Source organism: Podarcis vaucheri, assembly GCF_965113315.1.
Source record: "Podarcis vaucheri genome assembly, chromosome: 4".
NCBI lineage: Eukaryota > Metazoa > Chordata > Lepidosauria > Squamata > Lacertidae > Podarcis > Podarcis vaucheri.
In genome coordinates, this window is record NC_138762.1 from 36,204,256 (window position 1) to 36,222,641 (window position 18,386).

The window sequence follows — 18,386 nt, forward strand, 5'->3', positions numbered from 1 at the left end:
CATAATGAAAAGCATACTTCTGTAGTAATTTTAAAAAGTATCATTTGCTAAATAAGGAAGCTTAAACAAAAAAAGGCATGTGTAATCTGTGAGGGGACCTTATTGTATTAAAATTAGCTGCTAGGCATTATAATATTCTGATGTCCGCTTAGCAGATAGGGCACAAATGTGTCTCTAAAAATGAATCCCATGCTCAAAAGATTGGCATTTTAATAAGCAAAACAGTAACTGTAAACACTTATGGTACATAATTATTATTGTAATGGCCAAAGAAACTGAGGTTCCTGTTTGTTGCAAAATCCTAGTCTTCTGGCAGAATTGTAATTCCCAGGAAGACTAGGAAGAAGACTAGGGTGGTTATTTGTAATGTAGAAGCTACACTGTGTGCACTTTAGACACACTCTACTTTGCAGCTGCTATTTCCAAATATTTGGTTGCAGAGTTTTTCTGGCATTCAGATTTTTGCTAAGGAAGCCTCAATGGTGTTTGGGAAGCTATGGCACTGCAATATATCTAAAACTGACCAGGATTCACAGGAAATGGGTAAAACTGCCTTTTAATACAAACATAGCTGAAGTTTTAGGATACGTGCAACATGATTCTGTGCAAGTTTACTTTGAAGTAAGTCCCAAGTTTATTCTGAATTAAGTTCAGCGATGCTTTCTCCAAGATAGGTGTGTGTCGGATTGTAGCCTTAGTCCTTACTCTTAGACGTAAGTCCCCATGATTTCAAGGGACTCTTCTAATAAGTACATGGAATCATAGAACTGTAGAGTTGAAAGGCACCCCAAGGGTTTTGGATTTTGGAGTATTAATTATTCCCCCTCCCTCCAGGTAGTTTATGAATATAATAATGTTAACTACAAACTTGCTTGACTTTCATAGAATCATAGAATCATAGAGTTGGAAGAGACCACAAGGGCCATCGAGTCCAACCCCCTGCCAAGCAGGAAACACCATCAGAGCACTCCTGACATATGGTTGTCAAGCCTCTGCTTAAAGACCTCCAAAGTAGGAGACTCCACCACACTCCTTGGCAGCAAATTCCACTGTCGAACAGCTCTTACTGTCAGGAAGTTCTTCCTAATGTTTAGGTGGAATCTTCTTTCTTGTAGTTTGGATCCATTGCTCCGTGTCCGCTTCTCTGGAGCAGTAGAAAACAACCTTTCTCCCTCCTTTCATTCCTTCAATTTTCCAGCTTGGATGCCTGTTTTCAAGCTACTGTTCTCATGAAGTCACTCGTGCAATATGGGACGGATACCTACAGCTAGCAGATCCATTCTTCATTTATTTCCTAATGCTTATCATCCTTGTTAATGCAAAGTGAGTATATAGTTAATGCAGGGCAACAAATTAGTTGGCCACATAGACTTGTCTCTACTTTGTGTGCTTACACCTTATCTCCGCTTTTGCCTCTTTCCAGAGAATTCATCTTAGCACCAGAGTCAGATGACAAAGAAGATGTTGTGAGTAAGTCCTGCCATTCTAATGCTGCTGCAACTGCAGGGGAGGGAATCCTTAGGCACTATATTGCTAAGGTTAGGTGCTTGGAAACCCCACTGATATGGAAGAATTAAGCTGGCCCTTAACTTTCACCTTTTAAAAGAGTTGGTTCTTAAAAAGATGAGCCTAGTTCTTTTGGGGCCAGATCAGATGCAAATCTAAACGATGGTTTAGCATTATGTGAAGAAGGCTACAGCAGCTTTGAGCATCCACACCATCTCCCCTCTCCTCCTGCAAGGTTATTTAAAAAAAACATGAATCAAAGTTCCTTCCAGATGTTTTGAACTTCAGATTGCAGTGCGGCATAATATACAGGGCAGGCTTGTGTGCTCCCCCTGTCAGTTCTGCCCAGTTCAGCCATACTCAGATGAACCTATATTTGACTTGGTTCGCTGTTCGCTATGATTAACCTTGCACACCTGCATTTATCTGGAGAATCTGAAATATTTTTCTGTGGACCTACAAGATGGCATATTTCTCTTTTTTTAAAATGTAGAACAGTTGTTTGTGAAGGCAGCAGACAAATGAGACCTCTTCTCATTGAGTGTTTGAAGAAATGCACACCAGCAAAATTTGTGGTTTAGATGTTGGGAAAGTATGTGGCTTTGTACAGGATTTAAGGGATGCACTGCTCTGTCATTTCTGACTTTGGTGGACAAATGGAAATGAACATCGCCATGGTTGCTCAGGCAGCCAGGATGTGCTCCTTTATTACCATGGGACTTGGGAGTCTCCTCCTACACCAATGACACGTGCCATTTGTGATGAAGCTGACTGCCATAGAAGTAGTGAAATAGAAAATATTTGAGCTCTTTAACCAAAAAGTGCTGGAGTGTCTAAAAGAGGTTCAGCTGCAAACATGTTGGCTTGAGTAATTCTTCTGTTTTTTTAAAAAATAAATAAAATACATTTTACTTCTGGCAAACACAAATTTTAATGTTTGGTTTTTAAATGCCCCAGACCCTAATTTCCCTGTTATATGTTTCAGAATTCCTAGAAAAATCCCCTGCCAGTTTGGAAGTAGAAGATATAGAGGACCTTTTCTCCTTGGCACAGTATTATTGTAGCAAAACTCCAGCTTCCTTCAGAAAGGTAATTGACAAGCACTTAGGGTGTTTCCCAAAGGGTATTCCACATGGCAGCATCACATCGGAATCAAGCAAGGGCTACCAGGCTTGATTTTATGATATGTAGAAGTGGTGAGCCTGAGACAGTTGAACAGTTTGGGTTATATATTCTCTATCAAAAAAGTCTAGATCAAATATGGGTGCCTGTCTTGTGCTGCAGTGCCTCTTTTTTTTTTTTTTTAGCTTATATTTTTATCGGCTCAAATGTTACTTTGAGCATCACAGAAGGCTGAGACTACAACCCAGCTTTTCTGTATGCAGGTGTAAGGATACAGAGGCAACTAACTACATGACAGGTGATGGCATAGCAAATTTCCTTGTCTGCTTCCCATTGGCTCTTAAACCTTAAGCACCTTGCCCACCAGGAACAGGAGGAAGCAGAACATGTGGTGGTGAATAAGTTTATTGCTCCCCTAAGAGTGAAAAGCTGGTTGCCTGGTTGGCTGGTTGAGGTTTGGGTCCACAGAATATATTGGATTTGCCTTCTCCCACTTCCCTGCCTTCCTCATCATTTGCCTTTGCAGCAGCTGCCATTTAGGGAGGAAGAGGAAAACTACCTTGCCGTATCCTCTCCTTCCTTTGCTTGCATGCAGAGTCACTGCATAGTGCCTGCCACAAACGACATGCAAATTTATAGGGTGAACTGTGTAAAGGGTAGAAAATATTAGAAGCTTGCATTGTCATATTAATTTTTTGTTCATTCACTGAGTCATTCCAATAATAATAATTCCAAGCCTTCGGTCTCACGTGTCACCTCAGCTTTATACACAGTACAGTGTTCCCAGAAGTGATTTCAGGATACTTTCCTACTGCTTAGCCAGTTGCAACAAATTTGGTTTGGACCTTGGCACTTAATCAAACCCGGCCTTTCTGGGGATGCAGCTTTTTCTTTTTGAAACAGTAGCTGCGAAACCATTTTGGATACTACAGCAGTTTATCACTGTTTGGAACAAGTCCTGGAGCGGCTTGTGCCAACATTCAAATGGCTTTGAAAAGCATTGATTTTCAGTTATGTAAGTTGGCACTCCTTCCAAAACAGCATTATTCAAGTATGCTTCATTCAGTTTCGTGTCGCAGGAGCAAAATGCAGTTGAACATTATATTATTTCCCACTTGCTACACACTTCTGGGGGCAGAAATGCTGTATTGAGGCTTGGGGAAATAAATGTAAAGCTACGTATAATATGATCACATTTTATTCTATATTTTTGATGGCATTATTTTTAACTCTGTCATTATTGTAAACCAGCTTTTTGGGGGGTGACTGTAGACAGGAATCTGAATAGAAATCAGAAAAGAAATTGGACTTTGTATAGTTAGGCGTTCATTCCTTTCATTTTATTTCCATAATTGGCTAATAAATAATAAAATATTTTCTACAATTCTTTTCCAAAATAGAACCCTTGGGATGATTATCTACAAAAGCAGATAATGGAAATATTCATAGTTACATATGCAGATCAGGTTAAAGACTGAATTGCTAGCATGTTCTTTTTGACTTTCAGTAGGCTTGTTAAATCCTGAACCTGTTTTAGAATACTGGATTTTCTGAGCCACAAATCAGATGCATGACAAGGAGTTTTTCCCATCATAATACAAAAAAGTAAAAGCCACCACTGCTATATGAATGCTACACTATCAAAGAAGCAAGTGTGATATGGGCTTTGAGTACAGCTACTATATGCCTAGTATAGAATCTATGCTACCATTTTCATGGCAATAGCTGGAAAAGCTATCTGTAGTGCTTGCTGATCTTGGAATACTGTTCAACAAAGGCTGATGCAAAATCTACTCGCCAGGAACAGGGAAGTGCCGGAGGTCATTTACAGTTGCAGTATCTCTGCCTCTGCTGGTGGGTTTGAGGGGAAAGAGAGGGTCATGCTTTAGGCTTTAGTGGATCATACCTATTACCTGTCTATGGAGACAAAGGAATGTGTTTCCAAAAATGTAACCAATAAACCATGTCTATCAGCTGTTGGACACGATTTTTGAAGGGTATTTTGACACATTGATCAGGAGAAAGAGCTTATGAGAGATCTTCTATTTGACAAAATGAGAGCCAAAACAGCAGTATGTACAGAGCCCCCATAATAGTGTGAAATTGCACTTAAAGACATGCATTTGCATCTCTTTTTGAAGTCTTTCTGAATTGAGCAAGTACATAGTTGAGGGTCACAAATAGGACACCGTCTAGGTCTTGGTTTGGTGTCTTTATTTAGCACATAGCCTTAATGTTGGCCATAACTAGTGTTTTCTCTTACAATTACAGGACAACCACACTCTGTTTGGCAGCAGCTTGCTAGGTCTCAAAGACGACGATTCAGACTTGAGCCAAGCTTTGTGTTTAGCAGTTTCTGTATCAGAGATTCTTCAAGCTAATCAACTGCATGGGGTCAGTAAGTCTGAAACTGTTTTCCCCTAAATGAAGGAAATAACATAGCTATCAGAGTTTCTACCTCCTGGGAGCTCCAAAAAGAGAGCTGTTTCCCTGGTCATTGGCTAGAGTCCAACGAATTGTGAAACTAGTTTCATAAGTCCAAGAGGAGTTAAGTATAGTTTTACTGGAAAGTACTTTTAAAGCTAAGGATAATTTCAAAAGCAGTATATGATATATCACCACACAGCAGTGTTTGTAGGTCTGTCTGTCTCTGTCTACTGTTCAAAGGAAACAAGTTAAAAAATTCCACTGGCAATGAGACTAAGTACATCTTGGGAACCCATCTAGTGATTCTGCCCTTCAGCACAGCTATAGTATAGCACAAGACAGTGGCTGTTTGTATATGGATATGCTGTTTTATTTGTTTCAGACTTGTTGCCTGCTAATTTCATTGAGTACCTACTAGTGGGTGGGTGGAAAAATTACTGTTTCCTTTTCATATTTTCCAAATAGCTATTGCTTTTCTACACTGCCGTGACATCCCCTTTATTTGTTGCCTTTTAAAGACTGCTGCTTTATACGTCTCACACCTAAAGAGTTCAAGGTGGCATATTCATAGTTCTAGGGACACGGGTGGTGCTGTGGTCTAAACCACTGAGCCTTAAGTATGTACAATGGTACCTCAGATTAAGAACTTAATTCGTTCAGGAGGTCCGTTCTTAACCTGAAACTGTTCTTAACCTGAGGTACCACTTTAGCTAATGGGGCCTCCCGCTGCCACCACACCGCTGCCGTGCGATTTCTGTTCTCGTCCTGAAGCAAAGTTCTTAACCTGAGGTACTATTTCTGGGTTAGCGGAGTCTGTAACCTGAAGTATCTCTAACCTGAGGTACTACTGTATACTTTTTGAACTAAATGAATAAAATATTCTTATTTCAGGAAGGAGTAAGGTTCTTTGTGGTGGATTGTCGTCCTGCAGAACAGTACAATGCTGGCCATTTATCAACTGCCTTTCATTTAGATTCAGACTTGGTAAGCATACATTCTAGCTGCTTAATATGCTTCCTTTTTCATTGCCTTACATTAAAAAAGAAGGGTGGAATCCAAGAGTTCTCAGAATCTTAGTTCTACGAATTCTTGTTTTAAGGTGCCTGGTTTATACCACCAAACTGTAGAAACGAGCTTCTTTCAAAGGATTCTGTTTGTAAACAGCTCCTCTAGTATTTAGAGTCTTCATGTCTCTTACCTAAATATTTTCCTAAAATGCAATTTGTTTTAAAGGATAGACATGATCTCCACCAATTTTTAGTTCGCTGCTCAGGAATTAAGAAACAAGAAAAAATCAGTGCCATTTTGAAATGAGTATGTAGTTAAAATCAGTGCTGTTTTTGAAAGGTTCGATCCACCATTTTGATTCAGAATGGCAGCCAGTTGTATCCAAACGCTGTTGATCTCAGGAGCCATCATGCAACATTTAGTTACAATATCTTAAGAAGTGTACAGATGCATAGCAAACAAATAACTTTCCTAAATATATTATAGATTTAAGAGGCGGTAACAATAAAGTAACAGTTTCAGTAAAGTGATAATTATTCAGTTCCTAAATGAAACGATTTCCAGAGTGTTAACTGTGTTGCAGAACAACAGATGTTTCATTTGCCCATCCTGGTAAGCCAGACTTCCAAGGCGCGTTTCTCCATTTTTTCTCCATTTTTGCAATGGATTTTGCCGATTGGCAATTGTGCATTGGTTGTTGAGCGTTTTCAGTTGTCGAACAGTCTTCAGCAACCAAGGTTCCACTGTATTAGCTTTTTAGTCTATGGCATACTTAATATGTTAATCTTGAAGTGCCACAACACACTTCGCACACTTTCGATGATACAATGTTTACTTACAAAACAACACTCTTGTATTCTGCTCCTTACGTGGAAATAAAACACAAATTGAGGGAGTGAAAGTGGCACAATCAACTCGCAAGTGGGAAGTAGAAGTCCTCTGTGACTTTTTGCAGCTTTGAGGTGCCTTCCTCCACTTCTTCACAACTTCGATGGCTGATAGTAGTAGATGGTGATGAGGATATTTGCAATAACCCTTTAAAAACACTTATTTGCTTCCCTGAAGAGATGCCTTAGTAAATGTTCACACACCTGGTTCCCTTACTTCTTTGCCTTCAAGTCAAGAACTCAAATAAACTTCGTAAAATGCCTTTATTTTTGTTTTAAGTGGTCTTGGAAAGGTATGGACATTTCTGCTTTTGATTTATGAGGTCCATTTTGGCCATGTTTTAGACTCTATGTTGTAAGGACCTTTGCACAGTTACGTTTTCCTAAACACAGGCTAGTCTATATAGAAAAATGTGATACATGCACTACTTATAAAACTAGTTAAATCGGACTGCAGATGCAATTTGGCGTCTTAATGCTTAAATATATCCATTTGTTTTTGAGTGATTTTTAGTCTCTTTTCAGTCCACACGTGTGTTCTTTGACTTCACAGATGCTCCAGAACCCATCGGAATTTGCTCAGTCTGTGAAGTCTTTGTTAGAAGCACAGAAACAGTCTATTGAATCTGGTTCAATAGCTGGTGGAGAGCATCTTTGTTTTATGGGAAGTGGCCGGGAGGAAGAGGATATGTATATGAACATGGTACTGGCACACTTTTTACAGGTACATCTAAAATATTAGAATGTGTTGTATTTAAACATAGTGGGTGCTATCCAGCTAAATAATGCTAAGAGTAGAGTAGAGTAGAGTAAAGTGATTTTTTCAGCTACTTCCCCTTCATCCTACAACCCCCCTTGCTTGTGCCCCCCCAGTCCTGCTCCAGAGTGTTTAGGGACCCTATGGAACAGAATGAAAGGTTGTCCAGGAGTTGCAAAGGAAGGAGAAATTCATGAAAAATAGTCCCCATTTTCCTTCACTGAAAGCTGGGTCAAAGACCTTTCTGCAAATGAAAGCAGCCTTTCTATTCACAGAGGTCTAGATCCAAGCCATTATCTTAATTTTATAAGAGAGAATATTCACCTGTGAACTCCTATATATGAAAGTTCTTAGACCAGAGTGCTCAAAGTCTTCTAACCATATTCCGATGAAATGCCAGATACAGCTAGTCTAAGCATGCTTGGCCTGTTTCATGTTTCTGCTTACCTTGTGAAGAACAGCAATTTTAGTATTCCCAGGGTGATTTACAATCTTCTTATTGCAGAAAAATAAAGAATATGTAAGCATTGCCAAAGGAGGATTCATGGGTAAGATTTATATTTAGTCACATCAGTTTTTATCTTTTCAAATGTCTTTTCCACTAGTTAAATGAACAGTCAGATGACTGGGGAGGAGACAGTTTGCATCCTTATCAAGGTGCTGGGCTCTACCTAGCGCAGCGCTTTTCCTTTTTCTTGCTGCCAGACTCAAATTCTGATCTTAGTTAATCCATTTTAATTTGTGTGTGTGTGTGCGTGCCTGCCTGCCTGCCTGCCTGTGTACATTGTTACAAGGACAAAACAGAATGCATAGTGCTATACAACACAAAATATGTAATGTCCTTTCTCACAGCACTGCAACAGCACTTAGCAGACATTAATGTGGAAGGACCAGAAAGTGGATATGGCCATTGGATTGCTAGTACTTCGTACTCAAAAAGTAGTCTTAACTCCTTAGTTGACGTGAGTATACTTCTTATATCAAATTGTGTAGCTGTGGATTGGACTGGTTTTCATGCAGAATTCATCCCCTGCAACTTGTCTTCAAAGACATTTACTTCCAGGCTTTTGCAGCTCAAGCCATATTACTTAAACCAAGAATGTCACAGTTGAATCAGTCCAGAGGGCCATTTTGTTGAGCATCCTGTTCTTCCAGTGGCCAGCCAGATGCCTTTGGGAAGCCTGCAAGCAACACATGAGTGCAAGAGCACTCTCTGCTTGCAATTCCCAGCAGCTGGTACTTGGGGGCATGTTGCCTCCAACAACAGAGGTAGAACAGAGCCATTGTGGCTGTCTTTATCTGTTCTTAGGCACTAGGTAAAGACTTTCTCTTTACCTGGGCTTAAGGGTGGCGCTGTGGCCTATTTTAGTGGATAGGTATGTGTACGGTATGCCTTCTATCTGTATAGCTGTGCTTTTAGATTTTTCTTGAATGTTCTTAGTTGGTTTTAATATAAGTCACTTTGGATCTGTGAGAAAAGTGACTATCTATTAATAATTATAGCCATCTGACTCTAATTGGTCAAGAAGTGAAGGAAACATAGCTACACACACACCAAAAAAAAGACCCTTATCCTAGATTGTCCCTTTAACTAGCTCACATCTCCATCTTTGAGATAAATATGACAATAACCTTCATGCAGATTACTTATGTACAGATCAAATAACTGCAAAAGTTGCTTTTCCAGGGCGATTCTCCAAATGGTTCAAATGATGGGAAGGGTGTCAAGTCCTTGGTCAACAAGATGACAGAAGCTTTCAAGACGAGATCTGTGAATGTGAAAGAAAAAGTTATTAGTTTTATTGAAAATACATCAACTCCAGTTGATAGGTGAGTTATTTTGGTCTGACTGCTTTTAGTGATTATTGGCTGAAGTCGTGCATGCTTACTTGGAAGTTAGTCATATGGATCTCGGTGGGACTAACTTTTGAGTAAATGTGCATAGGATGGGGAGGATTCATAGAAACTTTATTCCTTCAAAATGTCTGTAACAAGCACCATCACCTGATTGTTCACCATTTTAGAGCGCCATCGTTTCTGTGTAAACAATTTTGGTCCCTTAAAAGCTATTTAACCGCTCTCTGAACAGTTTGAGTGTGGGCACTGGACAACTAAAAGATTCTCACATTTAACTATTGCCTCTCTCATTATGTCTTGCTATTGGGAAAGTGTATTCTGGGCTTAATAACTTGACCTTGTAAAAATTGGTAAAATAAAAGGAACTTCTAAATTTTAGCCAACAGATTAATCGTGATCTCTTTCTTTGAACTCAGGATTATGTTATCCACCATTCCTCGTATTCCAAAATAGCTTTGTGCACATTAAGCCATAACTGAAAGATTACTGCTTCTGTGGAAGACTAGCAGATCTTACTAACAGCTCCTGAAATCCATGAAATAGTATTTATTGTATGGAAAATACAACTTTTCTTTCTTTCTTTTAAAAATGCTCATTGAAAAAGATTTTTTTCATATTTTCTCATACTCCCTCCTGCTTGATACTCTACTGCCAAGTAAGAAGAAATACATCAGATACTCTTTCTTATAGATTTTAATTACTTTGTTCTGTCCTCTGCCCCAATTTGCTATAGAGTTTCTTTCAATCTTTCCTGGCCTGAGACAGCAAGTTTGCAGCGGTAAGACATTGTATTGAACCATCTGAGTAAAACTGCCTTTGTCTTTTTTTCGCATGACTTCACAATGTTTGTAAGCATTGGTTACACTGACAATCTCTCTCAGATTATTTTTAACATCAAGCTATCAAAGCATTTCAAGTGTTGTCTTGGAAACTAGAGAGAGAAAGAGAAGCTGTATACACAGTACTTGTTCATATTCATTTTGTTGTTTGTTCTGGAACATCTTTCCCCTTTTCCATATCATGAACCACACCGATTACTTCTTTTTCAAGCTTTTAAACATGATTGCCATGTTCAGACAATCATATCTCTTCTTAAACTGTGGTAATCCTTTTTCCTGCAGACATAGCCCCTTTGCTCCTCAGCAGCATACAGCATTCAAACCAGGAGGTTTTACTAACCATAGTTTCCTGTTACAATTGAAGTGGGAAACCATGGATTCCAGTTTGTTTTTTTGTTTTATATACTGCTCATCATCAGAATAGCACAAGGCAGTTTATAACATTGTTTTAGAACAAGCTTGTTACGAAGCTAGCAACCATAGTTGCCTTTGAAAGGGGGTCTTTAGATGGAATTTGAATTTTTCCTCCTGCACCTGTGTCAGCATACAAAAAGCAGACCTTTGGAGATCAGCAAAATTCATATCAACCTGAATTTTAACAGAACAGTAGTGTTACATTATACCCACATTCAAAATTAAAAAGTTGTATTTTTATTATCATTTTTATTTATTTGCAAATTTTATCTGAAATAAAACAAAATTAAACCAACAACATATTTTAAACATCTAGCCAACTACTATTAAAACAACAGCAACTTAAAATATTGCTTAAAACTATTCTTTGCAACAGAGAGTTGCCATTAAACCACGTTATCAAATTCTCATCGAGCAAGATTTCCATAAAAAGTGTATTGGCAAAGGAGACAGTTATTAATATCAGTTTATGAATTGGTGTTTCTTCTTTGGAGGCTTTTTCAGAAGAAATAATGTGTTGTTTACAACTTAACAAACCCTGATCCACAATTTTGCAATGTGTTTATACTTAATAACAGCAACATTACCTTAGTATGTTTTGGTGCCACTAAACAGCAAAGTCTTGACCAGAGGAGGCATGCTTTGAGAATGGAAACATGAAGGCAACCAGAAATGTATGCTCAAGATGGTGCTATGCAAATATAACACTTAACCGTAGTTGGTTTCCCCCAAACATAGTTTCAACTAAACTAAACTAAAGTTGTATCATCCCCATACCCGTCTGTTACACTGCCCATTTCATGTGTACATTGTCAGTGTTACTGATGCTTATTGTCTTAAGTTACTAATGAGCACTCCCGACTTTGCTTTATTTGGGTAGCGCATTTGTTTGCTTCCCCCTTTAACAATTTTCTTTTCCCCAGTAGTATCCACTTTTAATACCTTCGAGTCCTAGAAAGCAAAAGCCGTAAGATATGCCTTCAGGAACAGAGTGAGACCTCTTTCTCTCCACCCCACCCCTTTAACAGCATTTGAATTTAAATTTCAACAGCGGCGTGTAAATATGAGCATCATCATTTCCTCTCTCTCAAAAACGGAATGTAGAAAGATTTCAAAGGAAACATTCGGCCACTGTAATTGTTAGGAAATGTGTGACAAGTTGGAAACATGTGCCTCTTTATTGAGTCATGCTTGGTATCTATGCCAAGTAATATTTTTAGAAAGTCAGGAAAAGATGAATGGGCAAGATACTAGCAGCAGCAGGAGGGGGAAACTGAATAGAGGGAATGCCATTGTTTATACTGTACCAGCTGAGGCTGTTATATTGTTTCATAAGAAGGTATCTTCAGAGATTATTTTAAAGACTCTCAACTTTCCAACCTACCAAAGCTGTGCTGTGTGTGTGTGTAGCTTGCCCAATAGCGCAACTCAGTATTAGGAGAGAGCCTTAAAGATGCTTCTGACTTCTGACATAGATTATTTGACCTGCTAGAGAGAGCTGGGTTCACTGCAGTTTAATGAGAAGGCAGTTTCACCATTTTCTCCAAAATGGACCACACCACTATAATACAACTCAGCCCTTGTTGTCTGCTTTCACTAATCCAGCGTGGCTTGTTTGGCCACTCTCTGCTTTTTTCTCACGGCCAGCTGTCTTCATCTGGAATCCTTTAGCTGCACATACAGGTTCACGTCTTTTGCCGTTGCATGCTGCTATGGGAAATATCACGGTGTCGTCCTTTTCTTTTTTTTCCCTTTCTTAACACGTAGGATTTTTCTCTCCCACCCCCACCCTATAATCTTCCCTTGTCAACAGACATGTGAGCAGCAGTGACCGAGTGGGGAAACCTTACCGAGGCGTGAAACCGGTTTTCAGCATTGGAGATGAAGAAGAGTATGATACTGGTATGGTAGAGAATGTTTCTATCTGAAATCCAGTGTAAACAAATTCCACATCCCGTCTTGCAGTCATTAGATGTATTACCAAAGAGGTGTTTTAACCACTGCCTGAACTTATGCTGGGATCTGTTGAGTTAAATGCACTTGACACTTTACTAAAGCAGTCAATATGTTTTGTTTAGCATCCTTCTAACCTTAGGATGCGGGTGGTGCTGTGGGTTAAACCACAGAGCCTAGAACTTGCCGATCAGAAGGTTGGTGGTTCAAATCCCTGCGATGGGGTGAGCTCCCGTTGCTTGGTCCCTGCTCCTGCCAACCTAGCAGTTCAAAAGCACATCAAAGTGCAAGTAGATAAAAAGGTACCGCTCTGGCGGGAAGGAAAATGGTGTTTCCGTGCGCTGCTGTGGTTCACCAGAAGCGGCTTAGTCATGCTGGCCACATGACCCCGAAGCTGTACACCAGCTCCCTCAGCCAATAAAGCGAGATGAGCGTCGCAACACCAGAGTCGGTCACGACTGGACCTAATGGTCAGGGGTCCCTTTACCTAACCTTAGGACAAAAAGGTTGCATGGGGAAGTTTGTTGAGGGCATCAGTCATGTGCCCTGAGAATTCTAGGGCATCTCCTGATTTAATTCAGGACACCGACTAGGCCTTTACTGTTGCCTCATGTAAAGTGAGGCTACAACCTACCAGAATCACACGAGACTCCTGCAGAGAGGAGACAATAGAGAAGCCTATCTGCCATTACTGATCTTCTCACTGAGAATCACCCAATAATATTTCATTTCAGTTTTAATTTGTATACCACCTTTCTTGATCAGTACACACAAGGCAGTTTGCAAGCTGAAGAAACAACAAAATAGACTGCAAAGATCACACCACACCCGATAACAATCTGACCCACTACAAAAAGTCACAATAAAAACATAACTTTAAAATAAACAACTTGCATCAAATAAAGCAATATTCAAAAATCTTTAGAATAGAATAGTAAAGTTAAATGTCAGCAGATAATAATTAAACTGTTTACAGTTTTAACAGTTACAATAAAGAATTACTAAACTACAATCAACAGAAATAACGGCAAGTTACAATGCATAAAATATCACAAACATACAAAACCATGTAAAAGGGTCAGATAGAGAAACATGCTTCCTAAATTGAGAATCCATCAGGGGCCCAGGGAAATCAGGATTTTTATTACTGGCTGTGGGGTAATTGCTCAAGGCCTCCCACAGGGAAAGTGCTGAATCAACCTTGACAAAAAGTGCATTCAAAATAGCAAAAAATGACATTGACATAAGAGCAATGAGACGAGGGGGTATTAGTTGGCCCTGTGGTGCTCTCAGGACATGGCTTTTGTGAATGAAAAAAAATATCCATCTTTGTCAATTCCTGTAGTGAATTTGCGAGTCCAGCAATGAGAACATTTTGTTCGCAAAACAAAACATGTGATCTAAAATCACTTAGGAATGACAGCTGACTGGCCTCCCAATACTATATTTAGAGTTGCTTTTAGGATTGACCTGCACTCGTGCTGGAACTCTCAGTTGCATTGATCAATACATTATTTAGGAAAATAAAGTGCAATATTTTATTTAGAACAAGTAGGACACAAAAATAGAATGGAAAAATCAGATAAGGAAATGGGATGATTCCATTCCTGTCTTCTAGTCAATCAATTTAAGGAGTGATAAGACAGAAGAATTAGTAGATTTTGAACTTAACATCCTCTTGTGCAGATAATGCTGTTTTCTGAATTGTGAAGTCACTGCCTGTGTAAACTTTTGATCCATAATTGTGCATTCCTACTCAATGTCAGAATGAGTAAAATTCTTTCTTCCAACTAGGGAAGCATAACTTAATTAATAGCTCATATTACTTAATTAAAACAATTCAATTGCCCCGAGTTAATCAGGCAAGCAGATTTTTTTAATAGGCACATTAAAAAAAAAGACAAGTGTTTATAAAAACTGCAGGTGGCAAGTGCCACCTTCAAAGAGGCATTTTCTCGTCTCTTGTGTCTCTTCTGTGAATACCTGCTGTGACTTGTGCATTGTCAAAAAACCAAACAAACATACATCTTACTTTGGAAATGCTGTTATTATCCACATGCACTTTAATACACATTTATCAAGAGGGTGGTATCCAGTGGTGGCTGTCTGCTGGAGGAAGGGAATCCATCAGTGGAATAGGAAAGGAGACAATTTTTGGTTATCCCCCTCCCAAAAGAAAATCTGCTCAACGGTGTTAGGGGTCTGCCTCCCTGTTCTGCTGATGAGTTTCCTTCTGGCAGAAGAGAATAACCATTGTATATCACCCTAGTTTGCTAGATTCATATGATTAATAGATTAAACCATGTTGCAGCCCTGCTCCCACCATGAACAATAACTTTCATAATAGCAAAATCATTAGGAAGCTTAAACCAAATAGGCAAGCTAGATTTGAGGTGAAATGACCTACTTTTGACACTGCAGCGTTAGTTATTAATTTTTGGAACTGCAACTGAACTGCAACTTTAGGCTTGGACAATACATCATAACAAAAATGCAAAGAAAACCATGAAAATGTGAGAATTCAGTTATGTGATCGATACAGGGTTAGATCCAGATTTTTGTCATGCCTAGAGTAGACCCAGCTGTCTAAAATGATCTAGCATAAAAACCAAGACACAGTTTTTAATAGCAGTGATGTATTGTATTCTTCATTTTAGAAATTTCAAATAATAATGTGAAAATTATTGTTATTATTCAAAGGAGCGGGTAGGTAACATTAAAAAAGTGTTTATCTATGTTTTGTCCACGTGACATCACTCCTTTCTTTTTTAAACAGATGAAATTGACAGCTCCTCAATGTCGGATGATGATCGAAAAGAGATTGTCAACATCCAGACTTGGATAAATAAACCAGACATAAAGTTTCATTTCCCCTGTAAAGAGGTGAAAGAAAATGGACACATGTTTCCAAGGTATTGTTGGATGGATAATTATAATCACTAATACTTATTATAAAAAGTACATAAAGATAGATAGATAGATAGATAGATAGATAGATAGATAGATATTTGGTATTGATAGTTGTTGACTTCTATGTGTTAGAGAATTTTGTGGACTCACATAATCATCTTTTCTACTACAAGGTGAATTTCTGTTTATCTCATGGTGAAGATCTGCATGATCTGGGAATGAATTCAGTGTACAAACTCTTTAGTCCTAGACTTATTTACCAGGAATTGAGTTCCATTGATCTCAGCAACACTCACATCACAGTAAACATGCTTAAGATTGGCATCATGTCTAGTTTTCACCTTCTTTGTTGAAGAAAAGCTTTAAAAAAGGAGTTTTCTAATACTATAGCAGGCACCTGGTACTTGTGCGTGTTTAATTTGTTTGTATGACCTGGTACCTTGTGGATTTTTCACTGTGAGGTCCCTTCAGAAAATATTTTCACAGTAGAGGTAATGGTTGAGAGACTTCATCCCAAGAAACATTTCACCCTATGATAAGAAAAACAGTTTGAGAAATTCCAGTATCAGCTGATTAAAGCACTGTCATGTTCTGTTAGAGGAAAACCAGCATTTTAATTCTGAAATAAATATTTATAAGTGGTTACAAAGTCTTTTGAGGCATTTGCTTCAGGAAATGAGTACTGTTGCTAATTTTCTCACCATGCTTTTTTCCATCTCTGGATTGTGTCCTATGTTCTTTATGTGTAAGTGGAACAGATTTCTGCTTGTGGAATGGGACTTCACCTTCTCTCCATTGCAGTCTTGCACATGACCTCAAATTCTGCTGTGGAAAGTTGGGGGAGCCTCTGGGGCAAATTAGGCATTTTGTGCAGAAGTCTGTAATAAGGGAGTAGAAAGGTGTAGTCCTGTGTACAAACATAATTCTGCTCATGCACCGTTGGATTCCACCCTCTGTATTTCTGACAAAAAAACCTTTTCTCTTTTTACTTTGTTCACAGTCATCTTCTAGTAACAGCAACACATATGTACTGTCTGAGGGAAATTGCCTCCCGAAAGGGATTTGCTTACATACAATCTCGCCAGGCACTAAACTCCGTAGTTAAAATAACATCCAAGAAAAAACATCCTGAATTAATAACTTTCAAGTATGGAAATAGCACCACTTCGGGCATAGAGATTTTGGCAATTGAGAGGTAAGTTTGTTTGTTTGTGTTTTGCTTCAGACGCATCTACACATAATTATTCCCAATCAATTGCAGTACATTTTCTCCCCTGACATCAGATTGGGAAATCCAAATAGTGCGGTACAGACAAAGACACTCTTAGCATTCCATGCTACATACTTCCTCTGAAAGGCTCTTTTGCCTTTTCTGACTTAGAATCCCTCTACATATTACTCAAAAGTGTTAGATGAACCTCAGTCTACAAACTATTATTCCATAGTTAGTGGTCCACATGATCTGCACTGCTGGACTTTTATGAGATTTTCTTACCAAAACCTCAAACTACATAGCTTCTCAAGATTTATTTATTTTTAAATGTGGAGGTAAGACATACAAAGTGCTAAAAGTTTCCATTTCAGTGGCTTTTCACCTAAGTTGTTTAAAGCCTGTGCAAATTGCCCTGTTTATTTGGTGATAACTATTACTGCAAACATCACATGATTACAGGATCATATTAAATGGCTGTCTCCATTCAACCATCATGGGACAGAGGTTTTTATTTCTCACTTCCTGCTATGGGTTGGATGCAAAGAACTTTTGAGTATGCAGAAAACAGCTTTTGCATATATATTTTGGAAAGTTGCATTCCTACTCAGTATGCATTTGGATACCTCTTAAGATACAGTTAAACCACAGAGCCTAGGGCTTGCCAATTAGAAGGTTGGTGGTTCAAATCCCCGCTCCTGTTGCTTGGTCCCTGCTCATGCCAACCTAGCAGTTCAAAAGCACATCAAAGTGCAAATAGATAAATAGTTACTGCTCCTTCAGGAAGGTAAACGGCATTTCCGTGTGCTGCTCTGATTTGCCAGAAGCAGCTTAGTCATGCTGGCCACATGACCCGGAAGCTGTACGCCGGCTCCCTCGGCCAGTTAACCGAGATGAGCGCCGCAACCCCAGAGTCGGCCATGACTGGACCTAATGGTCAGGGGTCCCTTTACCTAAGATACAGTAACCAAATTTCTATGATTAAGGAGAAGGTTGTGATTTGTGTTTGGATACAACTGGATGCAATTTTGAATCAATATGGCAGACTGGACCTTTCCAAACTACTGATTTTAACCACTAGTTTCAAAACTGCTGGGGTTTTTTCTTCATTAGAATTCCTGAGTAATCCAGGGTATGAGGCTGCTAGTGCTGGTATAAGTTGATTCTTTAGTAGTTTTCAGGTTTTGACTTGCTTAAGAATATCACCTTTAGACCTATACAAGGAGTGCAAATCATCCATTTTTCTCACGTGGTACATGAGGGTGCTCTTCCAAGATGCCTTTGGTTATAACTCATTATATGTCAGTAAGATAAAGTGTACCCGCGGTGGGAATTACACAACCATTTACACAAGGAAATTCTAGCTGGATGGGCTGTGATACAGTAGTTATTTTGCAAATTGCATATGAAAGCAGCAAACAGGGATTAACGTGGCTATTTGAAAAGAAGCCTTAGTCATTATGAAACAATATTTTTAATCCTTTTATTATCTCCAT

At 38.9% G+C, this 18,386-nt stretch overlaps 1 protein-coding gene across 3 annotated transcripts in view; it reads left to right on the plus strand.

The window, feature by feature from the left end:
- TBC1D23 (TBC1 domain family member 23) overlaps positions 1-18,386 on the plus strand; it is a 31,366-nt gene that overhangs the window by 11,205 nt on the left and 1,775 nt on the right. For 2 of the 3 annotated variants that reach the window (XM_082220995.1, XM_082220996.1), the window contains exons 6-18: positions 1,199-1,323; positions 1,424-1,470; positions 2,492-2,595; positions 4,900-5,022; positions 5,947-6,039; positions 7,504-7,674; positions 8,213-8,255; positions 8,560-8,669; positions 9,395-9,537; positions 10,298-10,342; positions 12,631-12,719; positions 15,547-15,682; positions 16,681-16,875. In XM_082220995.1, coding sequence (XP_082077121.1) covers positions 1,199-1,323; positions 1,424-1,470; positions 2,492-2,595; positions 4,900-5,022; positions 5,947-6,039; positions 7,504-7,674; positions 8,213-8,255; positions 8,560-8,669; positions 9,395-9,537; positions 10,298-10,342; positions 12,631-12,719; positions 15,547-15,682; positions 16,681-16,875 — 1,424 coding nt within the window. The remainder of the gene's footprint in view (positions 1-1,198; positions 1,324-1,423; positions 1,471-2,491; positions 2,596-4,899; positions 5,023-5,946; positions 6,040-7,503; positions 7,675-8,212; positions 8,256-8,559; positions 8,670-9,394; positions 9,538-10,297; positions 10,343-12,630; positions 12,720-15,546; positions 15,683-16,680; positions 16,876-18,386) is intronic. The other variant, XM_082220997.1, reaches the window with a different exon arrangement.